This window comes from Macrobrachium rosenbergii, chromosome 27 (assembly GCF_040412425.1).
Source record: "Macrobrachium rosenbergii isolate ZJJX-2024 chromosome 27, ASM4041242v1, whole genome shotgun sequence".
Classification (NCBI taxonomy): domain Eukaryota; kingdom Metazoa; phylum Arthropoda; class Malacostraca; order Decapoda; family Palaemonidae; genus Macrobrachium; species Macrobrachium rosenbergii.
The window spans coordinates 5,304,754-5,331,749 of NC_089767.1; the positions used below are offsets into that span (position 1 = coordinate 5,304,754).

At 36.7% G+C, this 26,996-nt stretch overlaps 2 protein-coding genes across 3 annotated transcripts in view; one reads left to right on the top strand and one right to left on the bottom strand.

The window, feature by feature from the left end:
- The window catches only part of bchs (WD repeat and FYVE domain containing 3 bchs), a 388,664-nt gene that overhangs the window by 350,836 nt on the left and 10,832 nt on the right, over nucleotides 1–26,996 (bottom strand). The window lies entirely within an intron of this gene.
- LOC136853370 (uncharacterized) lies at nucleotides 615–26,225 on the top strand. Of its 2 annotated transcripts, XM_067128780.1 has the most exons (4): nucleotides 615–830; nucleotides 19,420–19,502; nucleotides 20,860–21,084; nucleotides 23,257–26,225. In XM_067128780.1, exons 2-4 carry the CDS (start codon nucleotides 19,442–19,444, stop codon nucleotides 25,164–25,166), a joined length of 2,196 nt encoding a protein of 731 aa, XP_066984881.1. In that variant the 5' UTR covers nucleotides 615–830; nucleotides 19,420–19,441; the 3' UTR covers nucleotides 25,167–26,225. The 2 variants fall into 2 exon arrangements, with proteins under 2 accessions (XP_066984881.1, XP_066984882.1); XM_067128781.1 differs by lacking the exon at nucleotides 20,860–21,084 and having other exon boundaries at nucleotides 691–830.

The window sequence follows — 26,996 nt, forward strand, 5'->3', positions numbered from 1 at the left end:
GGTGTTGTCAGAAAACAAGAGGAGAGAGAGAGAGAGAGAGAGAGAGAGAGAGAGAGAGAGAGAGAGAGAGACGGAGCGCCAGACCAGTGGCAGTGGGTATGGCGCCTCGGTAATTAATGGTCACTCTCATATTTTCTTTATTTATGTAAGGCTCTGGGGAAAGCCCAACACTGCTTCTTATGTCATCGAGATTGTAGGCACTACTGAAGGTTCTTTGCAACGTCCCTTCGCCCCCTTGCTGCAACCCACATCATTCCTTTCACTGTACCTCCGTTCATGTTCTCTTTCTCCCACCTTACTTTCCTCAACCCTCTCCTAATAATTGATTCACAGTGCAACTGCTTTGAGGTTTTCCTCCTGTTACACCTTTCGAACCTTTCTACTTTCAATTTCCCTTTCAGCAATGAATGACCTTATCATAGGTCTCAGCGCTTGGCCTTTCGTCTTAACTCTATATTCTGTTCTATAGAGAACGATCTTGACTTGACCGCTCTGGATGCCAAAATAGTGGGTTGATCACACTGAATCTGCTCATCAGACTTTCAACGAGGAGCGAATGGATAGCTGTGGACGATGCTCAAAGCTCTCTAAGTCTCCATCTTACTTACTTTGTAGGGATTCCCAGTGACGTGTGTTCTGGCCACTAGGTTGGACGAGGCATTTAGAATGATCAGCCAGCTGCTCTCAAGGAAATCCCACTACTTGAAACGTTTGCGGTCCGCAGTGGGTGGGCCAAAGGCCACGACCCTCTAAATTCCTTGGTGAGAGATCAGTCGAGTGTTGAGAACAGCAGAGGAAGGACGCGGTTACACCATCTAGCTCAAGAGAAGGTTAGGAACTCCACCTTTGTCTCATAACCTGCTAATCTCGTCTCCCTTTCTCTACATTCCTCTTAGGTTTCTTTCACAAGTGATAATAAAATGACCAGCCAGCGTGAGTAGCGTTTGGGTCTGGTCTCAAAAACCGTGCCATATCCGTACTCATATCATTAGTCGTTCGTTACCCATCCATTCCTCTATACACATACACACACACATGCATACAGACACACCATATATATATATATATATATATATATATATATATATATATATATATATATATATAAAATTGTGTGTGTATGTATAGCCTATATATTTAAATATTTAATTAAGGATTTTTAAATGTTAAGTTTTTCAATATGTTTTAATGTTTCTTTAGCATTCGTTTTAGTGTGGGCTCCGCGTTTTAGGCTTTTGTAAGTTTTGTAAGTTTTTTTAACTCGGTCGATTCTTAATTCTTATTCTTTGTATTTTACAGCCCTGATGATGAGACATGTAGTCTCGAAAATCTGGCCAAATAATTTTATAGGATGTTACGATGGCAGATTGCAGTTCTATTCCTGGTAAATCTTCCAGCATATATATATATATATATATATATATATATATATATATATATATATATATATATATATATATCACACATTACCACAGGTGAAAAATAAGAAACGGAGTGTAGGTCCTGACCGGTTTTCGACTTTATTTCAAGCCATTGACGAAGGACTGATACAGAGTGTGAGAAGTCACAAATATATATACTACAAGAACAGTACTGACGAACATACACAACCGTTAGAGGCTCCATATCCCCACTCAGGCCGGTGTCGAGGTAGGTGGCCTTTAAAACTCATTTGGCTAAAAATCACAATAGACTCTCAGGGGACATTGCTGATAAACAGACCATACCCCACCTCAGATCCACACCTGACAGGTGTCATGGAGGCGGAGTTTGGAAACTCATTAACATTACTACCCTCGTACTGTGTTTACAAATATGATAATCCTATTTTCATATATCTCTACTGCCTACCTTAAAGTTTAAACAATTTACAAATTTCTTTTGATATTAAAGGATCAAGTTTATACATCCCTTGACTGATATTCATATTATGGTTGTAACTTTCTTTTATGAAGCTAGATTCAATGATGTTCCTTTCCAGTGCATTATTAGAATATACAATCCTTTTTGCCCCTTCCCAGTTGATAGCATGATTGTTCTCACTAACATGTACAAATATACCACTGTTCCTTGTGCATATCTCACACATTTCTTATGTTGTTCAATTCTTTTTCCAGTGCTTTCCCGGTTTGGCCAATATAAAAGTTGTCACAAGACTTACACGGAATTTTATATACACACCCTTTAATATTGTCTGGGGAGTTCTTGATAAGTACATTTTTCATTGTTGTATTGTTCTTAAATGCGACATTAACACCAAAATTCTTAAGAAGATGAGGATATCTTTCATACTATTATTATAAGGCAGAACAAGCAAATTTTTGTGTTGTAAGGTTCTTTCTGGTTTTGATACATAGTCTTTTTGCCGCTTCAAATGCACTGTTTAATACACTATCAGGATATTTCAATTTTTTGCCTGCATTCCTAATCTTATCTATTTCATCATCAATATATTCAGGGCTACATACCCGTAATGCTCTTAAAAACATAGATGAAAACACTGACTTTTAACCTTATTGCTTTGTCCAGAATAGAAATGCACATAGGAAGAAATATTAGTGGGTTTTCTATACACACTATATTTAAACCCACTACTATTTCTTCGTATGAGGACATCCAGAAACGGTAAGCACCCATCATTTTCCATTTCCATCGTGAATTTAATTGATGGTACTAATTGATTTAACTTAGCAAAAAAGTTTTTACATCTTGGTTCCCTGGCCATACACAAATTATGTCGTCAGCATACCTAAACCATGTTACATTACGTGGGATTATGTTGTTTAATATCTTCTTTTCAAAAAATTCCATATATAAGTTACTTAACACTGGGGATAGAGGGTTTCCCATTGCCATACCAAAATTTTGTGAGTAAAATTTACCATTAAATTCAAATTTACAATCTTTTACACATAATTTAATCAGTTCAATTAAAGTACTTTTAGAAAATGGGATATCCAGCTGTGTGTTCTCTAACAATTCAGATAAAAACGCCATCAGATCATCTATTGGCACCTTTGTGAATAGTGATACAACATCAAAACTTACAAGTCTGGATTCACTATTAATCTCTACACTATTTAGTTTATTTATCAGGTCCACATTATTCTTGATATTTGCATTTGAGATGGTACCTACTAATGGGTTGAGAATATCTACTAAGTACTTCGCTAGCTTGTATGATGCGGAACCAACTGAACTGATAATTGGCCTGGCAGGAAAGGACTGTGTAATTTGGAAAAATATAGTGATTTAACGAATGAAGAAGTGAACATGGTTAAGGGAGTGATTTATGGAAGTATGAAAAAATCAGACACCACAAACGTCCCCAAAAGATTTATGGTTGCTATTAATGAACTGAAAAAAGATAAAAATATACACATGACAAAAGCAGATAAATCAGGCGCCCTTTATCAGTTCAGTTGGTTCCGCATCATACAAGCTAGCGAAGTACTTAGTAGATATTCTCAACCCATTAGTAGGTACCATCTCAAATGCAAATATCAAGAATAATGTGGACCTGATAAATAAACTAAATAGTGTAGAGATTAATAGTGAATCCAGACTTGTAAGTTTTGATGTTGTATCACTATTCACAAAGGTGCCAATAGATGATCTGATGGGTTTTTATCTGAATTGTTAGAGAACACACAGCTGGATATCCCATTTTCTAAAAGTACTTTAATTGAACTGATTAAATTATGTGTAAAAGATTGTAAATTTGAATTTAATGGTAAATTTTACTCACAAAATTTTGGTATGGCAATGGGAAACCCTCTATCCCCAGTGTTAAGTAACTTATATATGGAATTTTTTGAAAAGAAGATATTAAACAACATAATCCCACGTAATGTAACATGGTTTAGGTATGCTGACGACATAATTTGTGTATGGCCAGGGAACCAAGATGTAAAAAAACTTTTTTGCTAAGTTAAATCAATTAGTACCATCAATTAAATTCACGATGGAAATGGAAAATGATGGGTGCTTACCGTTTCTGGATGTCCTCATACGAAGAAATAGTAGTGGGTTTAAATATAGTGTGTATAGAAAACCCACTAATATTTCTTCCTATGTGCATTTCTATTCTGGACAAAGCAACAAGGTTAAAAAGTCAGTGTTTTCATCTATGTTTTTAAGAGCATTACGGGTATGTAGCCCTGAATATATTGATGATGAAATAGATAAGATTAGGAATGCAGGCAAAAATTGAAATATCCTGATAGTGTATTAAACAGTGCATTTGAAGCGGCAAAAAGACTATGTATCAAAACCAGAAAGAACCTTACAACACAAAAAATTTGCTTGTTCTGCCTTATAATAATAGTATGAAAGATATCCCTCATCTTCTTAAGAATTTTGGTGTTAATGTCGCATTTAAGAACAATACAACAATGAAAAATGTACTTATCAAGAACTCCCAGACAATATTAAAGGGTGTGTATATAAAATTCCGTGTAAGTCTTGTGACAACTTTTATATTGGCCAAACTGGAAAGCACTGGAAAAAGAATTGAACAACATAAGAAATGTGTGAGATATGCACAAGGGAACAGTGGTATATTTGTACATGTTAGTGAGAACAATCATGCTATCAACTGGGAAGGGGCAAAAGGATTGTATATTCTAATAATGCACTGGAAAGGAACATCATTGAATCTAGCTTCATAAAAGAAAGTTACAACCATAATATGAATATCAGTCAAGGGATGTATAAACTTGATCCTTTAATATCAAAAGAAATTTGTAAATTGTTTAAACTTTAAGGTAGGCAGTAGAGATATATGAAAATAGGATTATCATATTTGTAAACACAGTACGAGGGTAGTAATGTTAATGAGTTTCCAAACTCCGCCTCCATGACACCTGTCAGGTGTGGATCTGAGGTGGGGTATGGTCTGTTTATCAGCAATGTCCCCTGAGAGTCTATTGTGATTTTTAGCCAAATGAGTTTTAAAGGCCACCCCTACCTCGACACCGGCCTGAGTGGGGATATGGAGCCTCTAACGGTTGTGTATGTTCGTCAGTACTGTTCTTGTAGTATATATTTTGTGACTTCTCACACTCTGTATCAGTCCTTCGTCAATGGCTTGAAATAAAGTTGAAACCGGTCAGGACCTACACCCTGTTTCTTATTTTTCACCTGTGGTAATGTGTGATAAATGAATCACGTACAAAAGTGATAATAATCATATATATATATATATATATATATATATATATATATATATATATATATATATATATATATATATATATATTAGAGAGAGAGTGCTGGTAATCTTCTTAGACAAGAAGATATATTATTCAGTTGTATTCCACACAGGAAAAAATGAAAGCTGTTTTTGTTAGAATATGCCCAACAGTTTCGTCCTCCAGGGAAATAAGAATAGCAGTTGAAGAAATGAAAATTACCAAAATATCGAAAGAGGTAATATGTCCTTTTGAAACAGCATTACACTAAGTACATATTAACAAACGTATATTATACGATAGTTAATGGATAACATTATCCAATTTGTACTGATGTCTCATGACATGTAAAATAAAAGGATTTAATCGACAGAAACCAGGTGATCATTTAAATTTATCAACTATGTTGGGTCATGTACTTGCAAGTTATCAATATGACTGGTTAAGATTCTTTCACCTTTAGTAGGGAGCACTTCGAACTCCAATATTAAACATAATTTAGATCTGGTAGAAAAACTAAATAGCACAATTATTACTTAAAAGTTTATAATGATTAACTTTGATGTTGTATCTCTATTTACAAAGGTATCTGTAAATGATTTGCTTGAATATTTACCTGAATTTTTAGATAATTATGATTTACCCTTGTCCACCCATAACATTGCAGAACTCGTTAAAAGTTTGCATTAGTGATTCGGTTTTTACATTTGATAACAAATTTTATACACAAAAATTTGGTATGGCAATGGGAAATCCTCTTTCGCCTGCTTTAAGCAATCTATACGTGGAATTTGTTGAAACTAGATTTTTGCCTAATATTTTACCGTATGGTGTTCTATGGTTTATAGGTGATATTTTTTGTATATGGCCTCTAACCGAAAATGTGAATACATCTCTTTTCAAACTGAACACTTTGGTGCCTTCTTTAATTTTGTAGAATGATGGTTGTCTCTCATTTTTAGATGTAAATGTCCACCGTACTTTAAAATGGCTCAAAATACTCAGTTCATAGGAAACCCACAAATGCAAATTCATACATCCATTATCACTCTAATCACATGGCAATCAAGTAAAGAAGGGTACTCTTTCTTCCATGTTTGTAAGAGCTTTACGTACCTGCAGCCCTGGATTTCATCAAGAGGTTGAAAATATTTATTTTTAACATATCGGGAAAATTAAAATATCCCAAATATTTTGTTGAGTGTGCTTTGTAACAAGCAGAAAAAATGTTTATTCAGTAACTACCAGAGTGGGTTTTAACAATCGAAATGCACTTATTTTACCATACAGTGATCTCCTACGTAGGGCTCCAAGTTTTTACAAGAATTTTAATATTGTTTTTTAAATTTTCAAATACCTTGAAAGACATATTAAAAAGGAATTCCCCAGTGTTTCTCAGGGCTGCATTTACGGGGTTCCTCGCATGAATTGCAAGTGCTTTGATGTAGGACAATCTGGGAAGGGGCTGGAGACAAGAATTAAACAACACAGACAGTGTGAGAACGGGACAAATGACGAATGCTCAATTTTTACACATTAATAATTTTAGTCACATGATTGATTGGGAGGGGGCAAAAGTTGTTTTATATTGTAACAATACAACTCGTAGAAATGTTATTGAATCTGCTTTGATTAAGTATCACGGTGACTTACTGAATGTACGCCAGGTATATACAAACTAGACGCATTTGTTGTTAGAGAGATTTGTAAGACAGTTTATTTGTATTCACCTGCTGAGCTGTTCTGTGCATGCTGTACTGGTTTTCGCCGGATTTTGAATGTTTGTGTTGCTATTTCTTCCAGCTTTTGTGTTGACTTGGTTAGATATTCTCGGTGTGTTTAGCAATATGCCTCGAAAATGTGTTGAAATACACGAAAGCGCTTGGGACTCCTTTTTGTTTTTCCTGTGGCCTATGGTGAATGTGTGTATATATATATATATATATATATATATATATATATATATATATATATATATATATATATATATATATACAGTATATATGTATATATATATATATATATATATATATATAATGTTCCCACACACGTACATACACACATACTGGTGTGTGTGTATATATATATATATACACACACACACACACACCAGTACGTGTATGTATATACGTGTGTGGGAACATTATTTATCTATCTATATATATATATATATATATATATATATATATATATATATATATATATATACACACCACACCACACACTCATAATATATATATATATATATATATATATATATATACATATATTTAATGTATGTATATATGTTTAAAGCAGGTTAAGTTAAGTATATCTTAGTTTAACCAGACCACTGAACTGATTAACAGCTCTCCTAGGGCTGGCCCGAAGGATTAGACTTATTTTTACGTGGCTAAGAACCAATTGGTTACCTAGCAACGGGACCTACAGCTTATTGTGGAATCCGAACCACATTATCGCGAGAAATGAATTTCTACCACCAGAAACAAATTTCTCTTGTTCTTCACTGGCCGGTCAGAGATTCGAACTCGCAACCATCAGAGTGGTAGCCGAGAACGGAACCCGCTCACCCAGCGAAGAATTGTTTAGAGCAGGTACTACACTAACATAATGTACGTAACCTTCGAAATACATAACTAAATAAGACATGCACACAAACTCAAACTGAACTTAATGGTACGTGTGTTCTGGAGCAAGCAGCATTCACCAACACGTTGCATTCGCTTCCCCCCAACATCAACGCAACAATGAAAATAAAGATGATAAAAATCGGCACGCACACTTATTCAAATTTCGTATCTGACGGAAGACACAAGTCTGTACTTTCAAACATGACCTCATATCTCGAGTTTCTTAAGCATACAGTCTCCTTAATCGACAAAATTAATACACAGGAAGATACTGATGCATCAAGTGATACATTCTTTTAACTAAAAATAAATAGAATTTGCAATCAACATTATTATACAGTATATATATATATATATTATATATATGTATATATACATAATTACATATATTACTAAAAGGACCTCATTCAAACTGGATGGTATCTAACGGAGTTTTTTATTCAGAAAAAGTTACAAGCTTTCTTGGACAAACAGTCCACATTATCAAGTTCGGATACTTGATAATGTGGACTGTTTGTCCAAGAAAGCTTGTAACTTTTTCTGAATAAAAAACTCCGTTAGATACCATCCAGTTTGAATGAGGTCCTTTTAGTAATTCTACTAATGCACAGAACAATTGTGTATGTGATAAAGTTAATTACATATATATATACATAGATACACATATAAATTATATATACAGTATATATATATATACAATATATATATACATATATATATATATATATATATATAGATAGATAGATAGATAGATAGATAGATAGATAGATAGATAGAGACACACTTTGGAGGGGGTAGCACTGAAAGGACAGTTTCCCAGTAGGTCAAGAGACAGTCTACTAGCCTTAAGTCCTTTTTATTTTACACCAAGAAGATGCTGGTACCCATTTTTTATAGCTGGGTGGACTGGTGGGTGGAAAGCCGGGAGCAATCAATAAATTTAGTAAAAAGGAAAAAAAAATCCAAGGATAAGGATCCAAAAAGATACAGTCAGTCTTATGTGGCTTCCACGACCCTCGAAATCATTGCTTTTATTCTGTTATTCTAATAGATGATCTCTTCCTTCAGTAATTCCCATTGCTTTTGCTGCTTCTTTCCAATGAACCCCATATTCTTGGGAAGCTTGACTGTCAAGTCAACGGCCCCTGTGGTGGGCTTGTTCCATATGAATTGGGTTCGTCTTCTGAATAAAAATAATAATAGCAAGATACGCGCATCAAAATTCCGCCACTTTTCTACATAACTAGTGCCAGCGATTCAAGCAGCTTCCAGTACCCGGTCTTTGAAACAAGTCATAGCTCCATCTCTCAGTGTTGTCGCTGGTACTACTTATGTCATCAAAAATGGAGGGATTTTGATGTGTGTCTTGCTATTATTATTATTATATTATTCAGAAGTCGAACCCTATTCATATGGAACAAGCCCACCACAGGGGCCAATGACTTGAAATTCAAGCTTCCAAAGAATATTGTGGTGTTCATTCGAAAAAAAAAAAAGAAGTAACAAGAGCAATGAGAAATACTGAGAGAAGAGATCATTTATTAGCAAAACAGATCAGTTAACAAACAGGTAAGTCAATAAGTAAAAACGTAAGTTCATTATTAGAATACAAGGAGAACTGTATTGGGGCAGTAATGCCTTGCATCTTCGCTTGAACCTCTGAAGTTCCAATTGCACGACTACTGGGAGTTCGCCTTTTATCTAGGGCAGACATTTCCCAGTGAAACCCACACCATTTTGATGCACGTCTTGCGAGGTATGCTTCAATTGTCTTTAAATGATTCCGCTTTCCCCTTAACAGCACTGACTGTGATCAGATGGTCCCTCGGTTGCTGGAAGATATGAGGGTTGCCACTCCCCCAAGTCACACTCATTTTTTTCCCCATACAAAGTAGATTTTTTTTTTATTACCGCATGTTTCTTGTCCTTTCTCACTGGCATGCGGAAAATAAGCCGCTTGTTCAATAATGAAATCGGATGATTTGAGAGAAGGCTGCCGATCACAAATCCAGGCTAAATAGTCTGATCCCAAGAATCGAATTTAAATTAGAATGGACAGAGGGAAAATCCATTTCTTTTCTAGGTATAGAAACCACACTTTCTCCATATTCGGTGTTCATTTCAGTGCAAGTCACACAGCCAAGCCACTTATTTGAAAGTGCTTTAAGGAGTTCTTCCTCCCCACTTCGCTGTTTCTAAAGTGAACCGGATCATTTGTGCCCCAGATATCGAGTCCAGAAGAAACACACGTCTTTAAAGTCAAAAGCGGCCTGTCCCAAACAAGTATAGAACTCCAGCGTTCAGTAAAATCCACAGGATGTTATTGCAAGGGTTGCGGAAACCTGATAAGATTGCATACGTCTTATTTTCTATCTCTTTGTTTAATTCATATGACTAATTTCTTATATCTCTCTCTCTCTCTGTCATCATATATATATATATATATATATATATATATATATATATATATATATATATATATATATATATATATATATATATATATATATATATATATATATATATATATGATATTCTCTTGTAATCTGCATAAAGTATAATTTTTCCAGAATGTTATGATATGTTTTGTAATTGTCGTATGATTTTTTTTTTATATCGGGTAGTGTATTCTGTAGATTAGTAATAATTGCGTGCAAATGTCTTTGTAATGTCAGCTCTCACGGAATTAATCTTTTAGATAACATAGTAGTGGGGTAGAGAGTTTACGTTTCATGTGGCTGTTTGGTCATGGGATCGCTCTGTTTCGAGTTCGAGTGACAAGTAACGTCAACAATTGAGATTTTGGTCTTGGTCTGTTTATCAAACATGTCGATCATGTGCTTTTTTTTCATCGTGATGCTGGGCTCTCACGGGAGATCAGTCACACAGACCAAATTTTTGTTCCATACGAGGAGGAGGGAATGACAGCGCAGTGTCGCGTCATCTTCTGTCTTACACGGAGAGAAAACAATGTGGGTTTAAGGAAGTGTTGCACAAAACCGCGTGGTAATCGCATCATACAAATTCTGGACGCGTCCAAAAACGCTTTACGTGATAGGATATTCTTCGTGTCCTCGTCCAAAAACAATTTAGAATATTCTGTGGGTCTTGGTCCCAAAGCGATTTAGGTGACGTCATCCTATTTTGCTAGAATGATTCATGGGAACTTGCTTGCAATTGGATACAGAAATCATTTTTCACTGAGAGGCTAAGAACTGTGCGGTGTAGATTTAAAAAAAGAAATTCTCTCTCTCTCTCTCAGATAATGTAAAGTACTTAATTGTTGTTCCCTCCATTTTAGTTTGTGAGATCTTACATTTAGCTTTGTAGCAGTGTACAGTATGTATATATCGGTGACGGCACCTCGTTAGGAATTGTGAAAATGTGTAACGGCCAGTACTGCAGTTAACAGATATTGCAATTAAAATTCATACCATGGTATAATATAATTTGAAGGGTAAAATTTAAAGTGTGTAATATAATTTCAAGTGTTTAAATAAGTGATTAGTAGACCAGTCAGTATAAAATTTACATTTAATTTTCATGTTTTGCATAATTGTGTTCTTAGTGTCTTTTGAAGTATGTGTTTAATTCTTTCCGAAGTCAACACTTTTGCATATTTTGAATGTTTACAATCTCTTAGTGTTTTCAAGACGCTCATTTAATTTCATTTCACATATGAACATCTTGGTAATTTAATTTTGTTTCATAATTTAAGAATTAATTAAGATTGAAAATTTTGTTTCCAAGTAACAGTAATTTTTCTTCAAAGTAAGCTTGTGAATTTTGATTTATTAACTTTGAATTTGAAATAAATTTTTTGTACTTAGAAGTTTTTATAACAGCGTTTCATTTACTGACCAGTGGTTGGAATTCACTGTAAATAAAACAGCATGATAAAGTTTTGTTCCTTCAGTGTTGCTGAAATGACTCTAATCAAGGAGACAGTTACAGTTGTTCAGTAATAGAGTGATGCCCTTTTGCTCTAAGATATTTCTTGTTTAAATATTTTGATATTTAACATTGTTGATAAGCTTTTCAAGGGATCGCTGTTGCCTTTAGAGTGTTCAGTCATTTTTTTTTTTTTGTTATGAGAGTTCAGGTATCTGGCTGTTGTGAGGTAAGGCTTGAATTCTATGATTGGTAAGTGTAATAACCGGGTATCTGGAACACTTCGTGACAAATAAAATTGGTGCCCAGAGGCCCGGGAAAAAAACAAAACAAAATATCACTCTGGTTTATGATTTATACTGGTGGTGTTAGGGATTTTTGATAGGAGAGTGACCACATTGTTATTCTTGCATTGTATTGTGAATTGTTTAGTTGAATAACTTTGAGAAAATGGCTCTGTTCAATGTTCAGGAATTTTTAGCAGCTTCTTCCATCCAAGAGTTTTCTGAATCCAACCTGACTAAAGCAAAATGGCTTGCTTTAGCCTTAGCCTGTGGAGGTGAAATGTCTGGTAGTATGATGAAGGCACAAGTGAAGTGCATTGCAATCCAAGCATTGATGGACTCTGGGAAAACAGATGAAGAGTTAGGAGAGGCACAAGAATTACTGAATGTAGCTGAGGCAGATTTTATAACTAGGCAAGAGCAAAATAAAGAAAGAGCAGCAGAAGAAGAAAGAGGAAAGAGAAAAAGCAAGATATGAAAGGGAGATGAAATTAATGAAAGCTCGACCCACATTACCTGTGACACCGTCTACCTCTACTCAAGGTAATCAAGGGATTGTATTTGATGTGGTAAGAGTGCAGAAGTTAGCTCCAGAGTTTACAGATGCACCTCAAGATGAGTTTTTTTTTTATCACTTTGAAAAAGTGGCTTTAGGTATGGGATGGCCAGAAGATAAATGGTCAGTCTTGTTACAGGGTATTCTCATAGGTAAAGGAAGAAGTGCCTATTTAGCCTTATCAGCTGATCAGTGTAAAGGTTACAAAGTACTCAAACACAATGTGCTACAAGTTTACCAGATGACCCCTGAGTATTATAATGATTCAGAGCTTTAAGAAAGGATGACAAGACGACGTTCTTGGATTATGCCTACAAAGTGAAGAGGTGTCTCAAACGATGGTTGGAGGCTGCTAAAGTTAAATCTATGGATGAGCTTGAAGAGTTAATTGTGTTGGGGCAATTTCTTAGAGGGATTCCTGAACACATAAGAGCCTATTTGAGAGAGAGAGGTTAAGAAACTTGACAAAGCTGCTACACTGAGTGAAGATTATAATATTATCAGTGGCAAAAGGAACTATAATGTCAAGTATAAAAATGATAGGAATCAACAATGGACAGGTATAGGGTCTCATAAAAATTACAGGAACAAATTTAATGGGAATCCTTCAAGTTGTAATACCAATGCAACGCAAGGTAATACCCCTCAGCAATCAAATGTTAAATTCTCAAGACAGATACAGAAGACTAATGTTGTCTGCTTTAAGTGTGGAAGAGCAGGGCATGTTCACCAACTTCCTCGCAAGCGATATGAACGCTACTTCCATGCAAGTGCTACTATTTATATGAAACTGAAGTATAAAAAATGGAAAAAGCCCATCTTGACTTTGAGTTTCTACAGTACTGTCAAAACTATATCACGATCACCACTAATTTTGCCAAAGTTCCATTATATAAGCCATCTTCGTCCAGTTCACAACTTTATTTTCATTCCGCTAAGCATGAATCAAATATGGAAATTAACTGTAAACAAAAACTTGTGGAACAACATAAAAGTGAGATTACTACCATAAGTCGCAAGAAACTTGGAACCCTTTCAGCCATAGACTGAGTTATTATTATAAAATTATTTAATAAGTCCATTCAAATTTGCACCACATAAACTCAAGAACGACACGAAACAAAACTCAAAAATCAAGGTACTATCCTTCCCAAATTTTGCAGGCAACGTATCACTGTTGCTAATTTGTGTAACTGTCTAAACGAGAAGAATTTTTGTTATCTTTGGGGTTGGACTCCTGCCTCCCAACTACAAACCCAATTACTGTATAGAATTGTCTAGTTTATCGCAACAAGCGCTTTCTGAACTCCAGACCAATTGGGGACCACCTCTTTAAGAATTCCAATTTTCATATACTTAAATACATGGAAAGCGGATTTCTTAAAGGAGGGGGCCCAATTGGCCTGGAGTTCAGAAAACGCTTTTGGCGACAAACTAGGTAAATCTATGAAATACAGATACTACTCTCTAGCGGGATAACAAACTTACAAGAATTGGTTTTGTAGCTGGGGAGGATTTGGTTATTGCTAGGCCTGATAAGGGTCCCGGGGTTACAGTAACTCTTGAGAAATATCAACGAAATGGAGATGATTTTAGGTGAAAATACAAAATTTGAAAATATTGGGCTTGCATGCTACCTAAGCATCCTTAAAACCCAAGATACTACGGGGTTTTCCTTCGATATTCTACACGGGTTGCCCCAAACTCATAAACCAGTGGTCCCTTTATGCCCTAACTTTGACCTCGTACAATACCCCAAACTAAAAGCTGGCAGAGTTTTTGGTTCCATTATTAGAGCCCCCACCAGAACAGGTGCACTCTTACCAACTCAAACAATTTAATTTAAAGGAAAATTCTGACTCGGGACTCCGATCTTTTTATGGCCAGTTTCAACACTGAATCTTTTTTTCGGATGTGGCCGTGAACGAAACTCTCGGAATCTTTTTTGATAAATTGTTTTCGAAACCCGATACTAATTTTATTATCTGAATCGTGTCCTTTTTAAAACTGTTAGAACTGGCTGTGCTGGACACGGCCTTTATTTCTGATGCCAGCCTATGTAGACAGGTACACGGTAAGGTTGTAGCATACAACGGAATATACAATTTAGGCCGAAGGGCGAACGCATCATAGGAATGGAAAGAGTTGCAGCTAGGTGCCGAAGGGACGCTGCAAAGAACCTCAAGTAATTCCTACAGTGCACCGCATGAGGTGCACTGACGACACAACCCTTCTACGGGGAGTATGGCTCTGGGCTCTCTCCTTGGCTCTACCTTCTCCAACTTTTCATGTGCTCCATGGAGGTGCGCTTGCTTGACCAGTGTCCTCACTTTTTTAGAATATTTCTTCATGTGCTTTGGATGACACCTTTGCTCTCTTTAAATAATATTGTCACTCAGTTATTTTTGGAATCAATTAACTCGTGCCACCATAATATTAAGTTTATTCTTGAGAGAGAGCAGGGTGATGGACTACCTTTTTCAGACTTTTTGGTTAAGAGAGACAATGGTGGTTTTAGCCCTTCTGTTAAAAAAAATAAAAACTTTTATTGGACTGGATTCCAACTTTTTTTAGCTTCTGATTTGACAAAGTCAAACTTAACCATTCTCTCGTCTCAGGCCGGAATGTTTTTACTAGACTACCTTAATAAAAACTGCCATCCCATCAAGGTAGTTGACAAAGTCCCCAACAAATTACTAGGTAAACAGTTTTAGAATCTCGCTACGGTCCTTACTGTTCCCAAAATGAAATTTTATGCTCGTCTGCCCGACAGGAAAGGCAATCACCAAGACCCTGAGCAAACACTCTGGTGCTCTTGGTGTCAAGCTTATTTCCAAAAACCCAATGGCGGTTTAGGTCCTTTCAAGGGTTAGGCTCGAATGAATTTCTGAAGATTTATGTCGGAGCCACTAGACGTCTACTCTGGGAATTTATGTTGGAGCCACTAGACTTCTGCTCTGGGAATTTATGTCGGAGCCGCTAGACGTCTGCTCTGGGAATTTATGTTGGAGCCACTAGACGTCTGCTCTGGGAATTTATGTCGGAGCCACTAGACGTCTGCTCTGGGAACTTATGTTGGAGCCACTAGACGTCTGCTCTGGGAATTTATATCGGAGCCGCTATACGTCTGCTCTTGGAATTTATGTCGGAGCCGCTAGACGTCTGCTCTGGGAATTTATGTTGGAGCCACTAGACGTCTGTTCTGGGAATTTATGTCGGAGCCGCTAGACGTCTGCTCTGGGAACTTATGTCGGAGTCACTAGACATCTGCTCTGGGAACTTATGTCGGAGCCGCTAGACGTCTGCTCTGGGAATTATGTTGGAGCCACTAGACGTCTGCTCTGGGAACTTCTGTCGGAGCCGCTAGACGTCTGCTCTGGGAATTTATGTCGGAGCCGCTAGACGTCTACTCTGGGAACTTATGTCGGAGCCGCTAGATGTCTGCTCTGGGAACTTACATCGGAGCCGCTAGACGTCTGCTCTGGGAACTTATGTCGGAGCCGCTAGACGTCTGCTCAAAGTGCAAACTGACTCCCAATCCTGAACCATCCAATATACGCAATCATGCCAAATTATCTAAAGCTGAAATACAAAAAAATGAGAACTTGACTATTACTGGCCAGAGCAACGATCAAACTAATTCCCTTGTACTGGAAACACTCAAAATTAAACATTCCTCTACTAAGTTATCTTTTGTATCTTGATGTTTTACTTTTTACCTTTCACATTTTAGTTTTCTGTAAGAGAAAACTATTGAGATGGCTATCTGTCTGTCCGTCCGCACTTTTTCTGTCAGCCCTCCGATCTTAAAAACTACAGAGGCTAGAGGGCTGCAAATTGGTATGTTGATCATCCACCCTTCAATCATCAAGCATACCAAATTGCAGCCCACTAGCCTCAGTAGTTTTTATTTCGTTTAAGGTTAAAGCAAGCCATCACCACTGGGCCGTGGCTGAAAGTTTCATGGACTGCAGCTCATACAGCATTATACACTACGAAGAAAACTCAATTGAGCCGAAGAAACTTTCGCTCATTTTTTACTTATTTTTTTTGTTTCCAGTTCTGATCTGTACTTTGTACCAGTAATGGTTAGTTCCCTGTCTCTGGTGCAGAATAATAACAACTGGTGAATAGTGTTCTTGTGTATATAAATGCTAAATATTATTTCTTAATATTCTGTGAATTTCATGCCACCTCCACCATGATAGCTGGTTGGTAAGTTTGTAACACGTGGCTAATCATGAATTTTTGTCACATCCACAGACACATTTTCCATATTTACGGATATAAAGCCACAAATGTCCAAGTACAAGAACATGAATTCGACAGGCATATGTCTGGCGGAGTTAATGTCAATTTCTACCTCTCTGGAAGGCTCAGTGGTCTGAAGTCACTGTACGCTGCTTTTTCTCACCTAGACGGCAGTTCGTATTCCGCTAGTGACGAAGTACTGAATAACTGCACTTTCCCTTGGGTCTAAGATATTCCTGAGGTATAGTAGACGACATTTGTGGCTTAATATTCGTGTGTGTGTGTGTATATATATATATATATATATATATATATATATATATATATATATATATATATATATATATAAATATATATATATATATATATATATATATATATATATATATATATATATATATATATATATATATAGACCCTCAATGGTCAAGTCGGTTAGAGCAGCAGCTTCGGACTTCATAGAGGTCTGTGGCGCAGGTTCAAATCCGCAGCCGACAGGTCAGAGACACGGACACTTTGCTATTTGTGTAGACACCCCGGGATTATGTATGTAATCAACAGATAGGTTTGCTTAAAAGCAAATGGGTGTTACAGACTAATACACACACAAACAAAGTCACTTCAACATCTCCTAAAAACATAACAGACACCTCACACGTCTCGAACTGTCGACCTAACAGCTTTAACGTCTCCTTGCTGCTGGGAGAAAGGGAGCTGGGGACTGGTACGATACATGTACATGCGCTTCTGGGGTCTAAGCAATGTCAGGCAGGGCAGCCGATCGAGACTACAGTCTACCCCAAAGCCAAATCAAAGTCCTTCAAAAGAAGGCATCGTGCTTACCCCATACAAAAAATGGGAAAAAAAGCACGTTAAAAGAAGAAAAAAATATACATATATATACATTATATGTATATACATATGTATATAGAACAAACAGGAGGACGTAAAAGGAGGTGATGCATATTCAACTTTATTTCCAGCCAACGTTTCAAAACATGGCTTCATCATCAGGGCTAAAATCAATACAAAGGACTAAGTAAAATTATTAGTGTTAAAATACAGATATTAAAACCGAAACATAAAAGTTAAAACCAACCTAACGCCTCAAGAACAGAAAACTGAGTGACCAAGATGGGCACCAAAAGGACGAAGAAATATATATATATATATATATATATATATATATATATATATATATATATATATATATATTGTATATATATATATATATATATGTGTGTGTCTATATATATATATATATATATATATATATATATATATATATATATAGATAGATAGATAGATAGATAGCTAGATATAAAATTGCGTATACATCACAGTATATCTGTAAAGAAAAATCCTTATTCCCAAGTATACTTCTCTCTCTCTCTCTTTTCCTGTGTGTCTGTGTGTGTTTGTGTACTCCACCGAAAACAGCACTCTTATTCTCCATGAGCCCAGGATGCCAGAACGTTTTGGGCATCCGCCCGGATACAATCTGCCCTTTGTAAACAAAGATAAGCTGCAGCAGAACCTCGATCTCAGTGTTTTCCATAAAAAAAAATGTATGTTTACTTGTATATGAAAAGGACCAGCTTCGTTAAAGTAAAACAGTAGCTCGCTCACATGAATTACACCGTGACCAGTTTTCAAATTTCATGGCAGACAATACGAATCGACTCGAAGAACTAGGTACTTGTTGGTTTTCTAACAATAACGGATCGAAATGATATTTGGAAACTCTCTTTTCAGTTTTCTATAAAAGAAAACTATTGAGAAGGCTACTTGCCCGTTCGCCCTCAGACCTTAAAAGCTACTGAGGCTAGAGGGCTGCAAGTTGGTATGTTGATCATCCACCCTCCAGTCATCAAATATACCAAACTCAGTCCTCTAGCCTCAATAGTTTTTATTTTACTTAAGGTTACAGTTAGCCATGATCATGCGTCTGGCACCGCTATAGGTGCCAACAACATAGGCCACCACCGGGCCGTGGCTGAGAATTTCAGACAGCGTTATAAGCTGTACAGAAAACTCGATTACACAGAAGAAACTTCGCCGCATTTTTTACTGGATTCAGCTTTATGTCGGTCGTTTTTCGCGCCTGTTAGAAAAAATAATGCCCTCACATTTGTAGTGCCTCTTTTCTCTCTCTCTCTCTCTCTCTCTCTCTCTCGGCGCAACAGCATTCAGTACGAAGCAATTCCCAACCCCTTTCCCTTCCCGCCTTTGCAAGATAGAGCGGTTTTTAGTTGTAGAGTATTTTTATTTCCCGACAGCCACACAGCATCCAGAAGACCAACACATTCTACATAAATCCACTCTGCACGGATCGGACATTACCGAGCTGCTCGGCACGACGATTGCTTCGCTTCTGAAGGTTTCTTTCATCCTTCTCTCGTCTGGTTTCGCGTCCTCTCTCTCTCTCTCTTCTTCAGATACATCTTACATAATACAAATTTTGATCTCACGGTCCCTAGTTTGATCCTCAACTAGCTTAGGATGAATAAGTGATGACGAATTCTTTCTCCACTCGTTTATCTTCTTAGATTTAATTGCGTGCGCGAATCTAGCCAAGGGAACCTATTCATTTTTCCATTCATTTTTACTTCTAGTTTTCTTCGCAAGGCATTCGGGATGGGTGGGTGCCACCGAGTGATCCTTGTCGCCTCCCTTTTGCTTGCAGCTTCAATCCAAGGTAAGACAATTATGTGTATCTTATAAGCTTTTCAGTCACCATTTGGTTACCAGTTCGTGAAAAAAATGGGTAAGACAATTATGTGTATCTTATGCGCTTGTCAGTCACCATTATTAGAAGTTCGTGAAAAAAATGGTTAAGACAATTATGTGTATCTTATAAGCTTTTCAGTCACCATTTGGTTACCAGTTCGTGAAAAAAATGGGTAAGACAATTATGTGTATCTTATACACTTTTCAGTAACCATTTGGTTACCAGTTCGTGAAAAAATGGGTAAGACAATTATGTGTATCTTATACACTTTTCAGTAACCATTTGGTTACCAGTTCGTGAAAAAAATGGGTAAGACAATTATGTGTGTCTTATAAGCTTTTCAGTCACCATTTGGTTACCAGTTCGTGAAAAAAATGGGTAAGACAATTATGTGTATCTTATACACTTTTCAGTAACCATTTGGTTACCAGTTCGTGAAAAAAATGGGTAAGACAATTATGTGTATCTTATACACTTTTCAGTAACCATTTGGTTACCAGTTCGTGAAAAAAATGGGTAAGACAATTATGTGTGTCTTATAAGCTTTTCAGTCACCATTTGGTTACCAGTTCGTGAAAAAAATGGGTAAGACAATTATGTGTATCTTATACACTTTTCAGTAACCATTTGGTTACCAGTTCGTGAAAAAAATGGGTAAGACAATTATGTGTATCTTATACACTTTTCAGTAACCATTTGGTTACCAGTTCGTGAAAAAATGGGTAAGACAATTATGTGTGTCTTATAAGCTTTTCAGTCACCATTTGGTTACCAGTTCGTGAAAAAAATGGGTAAGACAATTATGTGTATCTTATACACTTTTCAGTAACCATTTGGTTACCAGTTCGTGAAAAAAATGGGTAAGACAATTATGTGTATCTTATACACTTTTCAGTAACCATTTGGTTACCAGTTCGTGAAAAAAATGGGTAAGACAATTATGTGTGTCTTATAAGCTTTTCAGTCACCATTTGGTTACCAGTTCGTGAAAAAAATGGGTAAGACAATTATGTGTCATATAAGCTTTTCAGTCATCATTTGGTTAGCAGTTCGTGATTAAAAAAATGGGTAAGACAATTATGTGTATCTTATGTGCTTGTCAGTACCCATTTGGTTACCAGTTCGTGAAAAAAAATGGGTAAGACAATTATGTGTATCTTATGCGCTTGTCAGTCACCATTTGGTTACCAGTTCGTGAAAAAATTGTGTATTTTATAAGCTTTTCAGTCACCGTTTGGTTAGCTAGTTCATGGGAAAAAATGCACATGCTCTCTGTTCACGTCCTTTCCTGTGCTAAAAATAAGCAATTTCCCTCTTTTGACAGTTGTTCAAGGGTTAGATTTACAACGCAGCTTTCCTAGTACTGGCCCCTCACAAGTGGAGAGCTCTCCGAATACGCTCGTGCCTTTGGAATGGAGTCAAGAAAAGTCCTTCTTTTCCAGCGGCATTCTATGGAATATCAACCAGGAGACTTCAGATGACTCTTCCAGCTCCAGTGTTATCCCAAGAAATGTCCACTGCAAGAAAGAAGGGTTGAACCCTGTCCCAGGTACAGAAGGCTTGAAGTGCTCTGCAATTAAATTTTAGGTCATTGAAAGCTTACTGCTATTTTCAATGTTAACCAAGTCCATGAAGAGCCTGGTATGACAGGAAGGGAGCAAAAAATTATCATTGTTAAAATTCCTTTTTTTGGGGGGGGGGATGAAAAGCCTCCCTACAGCAATTTGTCTTGGTCCTACATTCTCACCAACTCTACTGGAGAGGGCTAGAAATAAGTTTAATACAAGTGGTACTCGACAATACTGTGATAATATGCAATCAATCAGGTTGCGCTGCATTGAGACCTCAACCACAATGAGCTTAAGGTTTTCAAAATGGCTTTTCAAAACCATAAGTTTTCATACGCACCTGTATCATAACTTCCAAAACCTTAAGAAAGTGTGTTAATATTTTTATTCTTCTTATGCTACATTTTTATTTTCCTGAATGAAACAGACTTAACGGATTATGTGGGAATTATTTCGTAAAAAAAAATATGAATTAATTCCCAAATTCAGTCCCAGTATGACTTTGGTCCATAAAAATATAAGGCAAAAATAATTTCCCCCCAGAATGAATGGTTGATTATGAATCACTGCTTGAATATATGAATGAATCTACGCATGAACCCGTCCACGCTTTCCAATGATGTACCTAAGTACCGGAACCTTTCCCTGGAAAAAAGCAGGATGCCATATCTTAAACACTAACCATAGAATTTTCTTGAAAATAATATCATTATGTTTCCCACATCCCAATTCTTCTAACACTAATTTAACCTAACCTGACCCAACCTAACCTAACCTAACCCAAGCTAACCTAACCTAACTTGACCCAACCTAACCTAACCTAGGGGCATGGCAAAAGAACCGGGGCTCGTGCAATACTAGCATACATCTCAGGAGGGCATTCAGCACCACCATGGCAATGTCATTAAAAAATGGTTATTATTAAACTCTCACACTGACAGTCACATAATGTAAATAACTTCTGCATAGCAGTCATGTAATCACACATTTAAAAAATGAATTGATTAGAAATGAGTTATTTTAATCTTAACAAAAAATTTCAAAAAATTTTTAAACGCTTTCATTAAAGTGCACTAAAAAGTAAAAAATAATTTTTTGAGACACACCAGGACTTGAAATTTTGCATGGTTACTCAATCCCAGTGACAATACAACCTCACATGATCAGTAGGTCAGCAGTGACCTCTAGTGACCCTACAGTGACCTCTCCCAGTATCTCAGGATTTTGTTGGCTACAATCATAAATCGGTTTCAATTTCTGTCAAAGCTAAAAAGTATAAGGTAAAGAAATACAAACATTTTTTTAAAATTAATCGCGTCTGCAAAAATAAGAGCGTGGGTGTCAGACGTGAAAGGAAATGCCACATGTTTGCCACCCATGCCTTTACTTTTGTAGATATCAGTAATTGTAAGAAAATCCTGGTGTCTCAAAAAATTAATTTTTAACTTTTTAGTGCATTTTAATAAAAGCGTGTTTAAAATTTTTTTTTAATAAAATTCAGATAATTTATTTCCAATTAATTTATTTTTCAAATGTATGATTATATAGAATGGTTACTTTTGCACAAATTACTGTTATGCACAAAGCTAACAGGTGCTGACACATGTGGAATTTCCATCAGTAAACTAACTTATCCTTTTAACTATTGGGTTGTTGGGAAAATATGAAATACATATTATGAAATTTTTATCACACCGTGATTTATATACAATCATGAAGCTACAAATGTCATTTAATATCCAATTCACGCTACTTCGGGAATATCCCCGATGGGGAATAGGGGAATATTCACCGAAGGAGAATTTTTTCAAGTGATAAATGGATCGGTACCGCCGGGTCTCGATCCCTCGACGCAGTAACTTCCAACGACTCCATTCGACAGCCAAACCTCTTGACTGTCAAATGGAGTCGTTGGAAGGTACTCAGCCGAGGGATCGAGACCCAGCAATACCAATCCATTTATCACTTAAAAAAAATTCTCCTTCGGGGATAATTCCCAATTGGAAATATTCCCGAAATAGCTTGAATTGGATATTAAACAACTTTTGTAGCCTCATGATTATAATATCATTATCTACAAGATCTAATGAATAAAAGTTAGTTGTACTTAACTGTTATGTTAGTGTAAACATTCATGCAACTTCTTTTTTCAGGTTCCTGCAACAAATTTATATACTGCAAAGATTTATCTGATGAAGGGATTGAAGACTGGTATGTCCTACTGTTCACTTGTCCTGAAGGACAAGTATTTGAAGAGGCTTCTAGTAAGTGCATAGATCTTTCCTCGGTGAAATTGCGTCCAGAATGCCATTCTGATGGAGGAGACCATGTCAGTGAGGAAGACACTTTGACCACTTCTGATTCTGATTCCACTAGTGAGAAAAAACATCCAGGCACACTGAAGGATTCCTCAAAGCAAGATGATAAAAACTGTGATGGTGGTGCCAGTGTTGCATGTGGTGTTCCAGGAAAAGATGAACTGAACAAGAATGGCACTGAGATCAGTGCAAATGTCCATCAGGAAATAGGATTACTATCACTGGGCATCAGCAGACAAAACAATGAAACTCTGAGAGACGACACTCCAGACTTTTCAGGCCAAGACGATGTCCAAGAAAGGAAAAAACGTTCTGCGAACTCTTTGGAAAACAAAGAAAACATAGTTAATATCATAGCTCTCAAGGCTGTGGAAGTATGCAACGATATGACGAACATCAACAAATATGTTACCTATGTCAGGTCTAAAAGACCTTTAAAATTTACATATAAGGATGACTTCCTCATGGATATTTTAAACATCTACAACCAAAATCTGAAGTCTGCACAGACGAACACTAAATCCTGGGACCAGAGGAAAGGGATTCTAGATGCCATTACAGAGGTTTTCACTTTAACCAGAGAGTTTGGGCCTAACCTCAAAACTCGGTTCCGCAACATGAAAACCTTTATTGCCACTTTACCAAAGATGGATCAGAACTTTGAAAATAGTGGAATTGATATGAATACGTTAAAGGACGAGATAGAAAAACTGGAAGCTCAAATCAAATCTATTAAATACACAGATGACATGAAAATCATCACTGATTATTTAGAACACACGCTCGAGAAGAAAAGGTCGGAACTTCACAATCTAATCCAAAAAAGGGGAAAGAATGAGAAGGAATTTCAAAAACTTAATGAACTTCTCGAATATGTCTTAAATTACTCAACTGAAATACAAGGGAAATCAAGCAACGCAGCCAGACTAATGGAGGCATTTCACCAAATTATTTATCAGGACCGCAGTAAATTTAATGTTTCCATTTCCAAGGCGCAAATGGGCAGAAGAGCCACAGAGACGACAAAGGAAAAAACCCAGAAGGAAATAACTGACCACAAGAACAGAATAGAAGCAGCAAGAAGAGAAATTGAACAGAAACAGAACCTGATAAAAACCTATAGAGAGCAGCTAGAGAAAACTAAGATTTCTATAACACGAGAGATGCACGAACTGGAATCACATGCTAAAAGACATCATGATATGGCAGTAGCCGGTGGTGTCTTAATCATTGTGCCTGTTCTGGGCTGGATTACAGGAGCCGTTCTTTTAGGTGTAGGGATAGAAGAAAAGAAAAGGGCCCTACGCATGAAGGAAGAGTCTAGGATCTATTTGGAACAAACGATAATACACCACAATCAAGCTGTTGCCACTTTGGGGAACATCATAGCAACAGAGAATCAAATAATCAACAAATTGGTTAGTACGATCAGAACCTTCGAAAGCAGATTACTTACTCTGCAGGAAGTCAACGGTATTCTTCAGAGCATGGAGAGAAATGCAACTTCTATTATGCCTTTCATCACCAGTGCAGCTTCGGTGCTTGCTGCCTTGAATGATGTGTTCTCATCGGTGGAAGATGACTTGATTCAAATGAAACAAGAAGTATATGAGGCCCACATCAAAGCAAGGCAGGGAGAAGACAGCTACTTCAGGTATGAAGGAGTACAGGAGAAAGTAGAGGGTCCTTGGGAGGATGCAAGGAGTAAGATCATTTCGGTGGGAGATTGTCTTCCAAGAAACTGAATCGTTGCTTAATAAGAATTAAGAATATTATCATTTAAGGTTCAAGTTCAATAAAGAATACTGGGAAATAAATCTACATGATGTATTCTTGTGCAACACAAGATTCCCTTTCTGCAACTTTTCAGTAAATTCAGTACACTGAGCATTCATCTATGTAAAAGATTTTAGTAAAAACATTGACCACCAAGGATGGAGTCATTTAACTTAGCCCTTCTCAGTTTGAAATACTGCATGCTGACACTGCTTTGTTTCTTGGTTTCCTATATTACTCTCTTAAGTTTAGACATAATCCAGTCATAACAAGTCTACATACATATAAACACTACAAGTGTACATGTATATTTGATTTAATGTGCTGCATAGATTTGCAATGCCAGTTTGGTTTGAAATTTTTTATACTAGAGTGTAAGATGATAATGCTGTTTTTTTAGCACTTCCTGTATCTCTGTCACTTTAAAGTGTTCAGCAGCCTGGGTATAGACAGTTCGCTAGCACTCCTTTGAATATTATCCAAGTCGGATTTCGTGGATAAGAAGCCACAGAAACATCAAATGAGTTTAGTTTACCTTTTCCTGTGATTCCTTTTCTCTTTCGGACTGAGTTCATGTGGATTGTACCTCTCCTTAATCATGAAGTCACTCAGCTTCACTGACGTTGATCAGTGTACGGAATGGAATCAAGGTCATTAATGACATAGCAAAAAAACCTATAAATAATACTGGAATGAGTAAAGAATGTTTTGTCTTAATGTTTGTTTACATTACATTAGGTATACGGTGGTGCTTTGATTTTGATCTCTTATATATGTTAAAGATTAAGATTTTCCCTTCAAAAGTGCAACCTCAGGCTTCTGCTTCAGCAAGTGTTATTGCTTCTGCGTGTGGGCTGTAGTGCCTTAGCTAAAAGCCCGAGTGCGGTTATATGTCTGGTACTTTTCTTAGTTATCTTTACTCCACTTTCTGTTATTTTAACCCAACATTGTTTTCTCTGTTTGTATGAATACTGCCAACTGTCAAAGGAAAGTCTGAGATTGGAGAACAATAAAACAGACGGCACCATTCCTGGAGTTTTACTTCCCTTATATGCACCTAAAGTAACAGGCAGATTCAGAAAGCGGCAGTGAATTATTTTCTTTGTTTTAAAGTCACCACCACAACATTTCAAGCTCCTGCCAGTGAGCAGCTATCTTGAGTCATGTACTGCAAGTGAATGTTATCACTGATACAAGATACTAAGAAGGATCAAACCTATTCGGCTTACAGAAGCGACCTATGCTCAGACTGAAGAGAAAACTCAAGCCCCATTTGATGTGAAAAAAACTGTCATTGGTTCTGCAGTTAGAAACAAATTGCAGGCAACAACCTGGTGAGTCTGTTGACCCATATGCCAAAATACTTGCTAATTTACCTTCGCATTTTAATTTCCAAGAATGTTTCAGAGACTGTCTCCTCAGGAAATCTTCATGAGTGGCCTACAGTCAGGAAAATTAACTGGCTTGTTGCTCCAGGATTTGAAAAACAAACCTTTTCATGACTCTGTAGACCATGCCAAATCCCACAAAAGTTAATGACATAAAGCCATACACACAGGTCCTACGGAATTTCAAAACTTATGACTGCCTAACTTGAAAAGGGACAAGTTGTTTGATGAAGTTCCTGCAAGCTATAAATGTTGTATCGAGTTTTGTGGCATTTCTAGCTCACATGTAGCACATAACATAAACTACATCATGTTAAACAAGTCTGCAAGAGTGTTAAGAAGAATATTCAAGCCATGCATGTAACTGAAGACCATTCCCAGACACCAAGATAGCTCTGCATAGAGGCGTGT

Bases quoted from the DNA above. Each gene is read 5' to 3' on its own strand.
- LOC136853370 (XM_067128780.1), top strand. From the start codon at position 19,442: ATGGGTGGGTGCCACCGAGTGATCCTTGTCGCCTCCCTTTTGCTTGCA. The intron at 19,503-20,859 runs GTAAGACAATTA...CTCTTTTGACAG, and splicing joins GCTTGCAGCTTCAATCCAAG to TTGTTCAAGGGTTAGATTTA. The intron at 21,085-23,256 runs GTACAGAAGGCT...TTCTTTTTTCAG, and splicing joins AGGGTTGAACCCTGTCCCAG to GTTCCTGCAACAAATTTATA.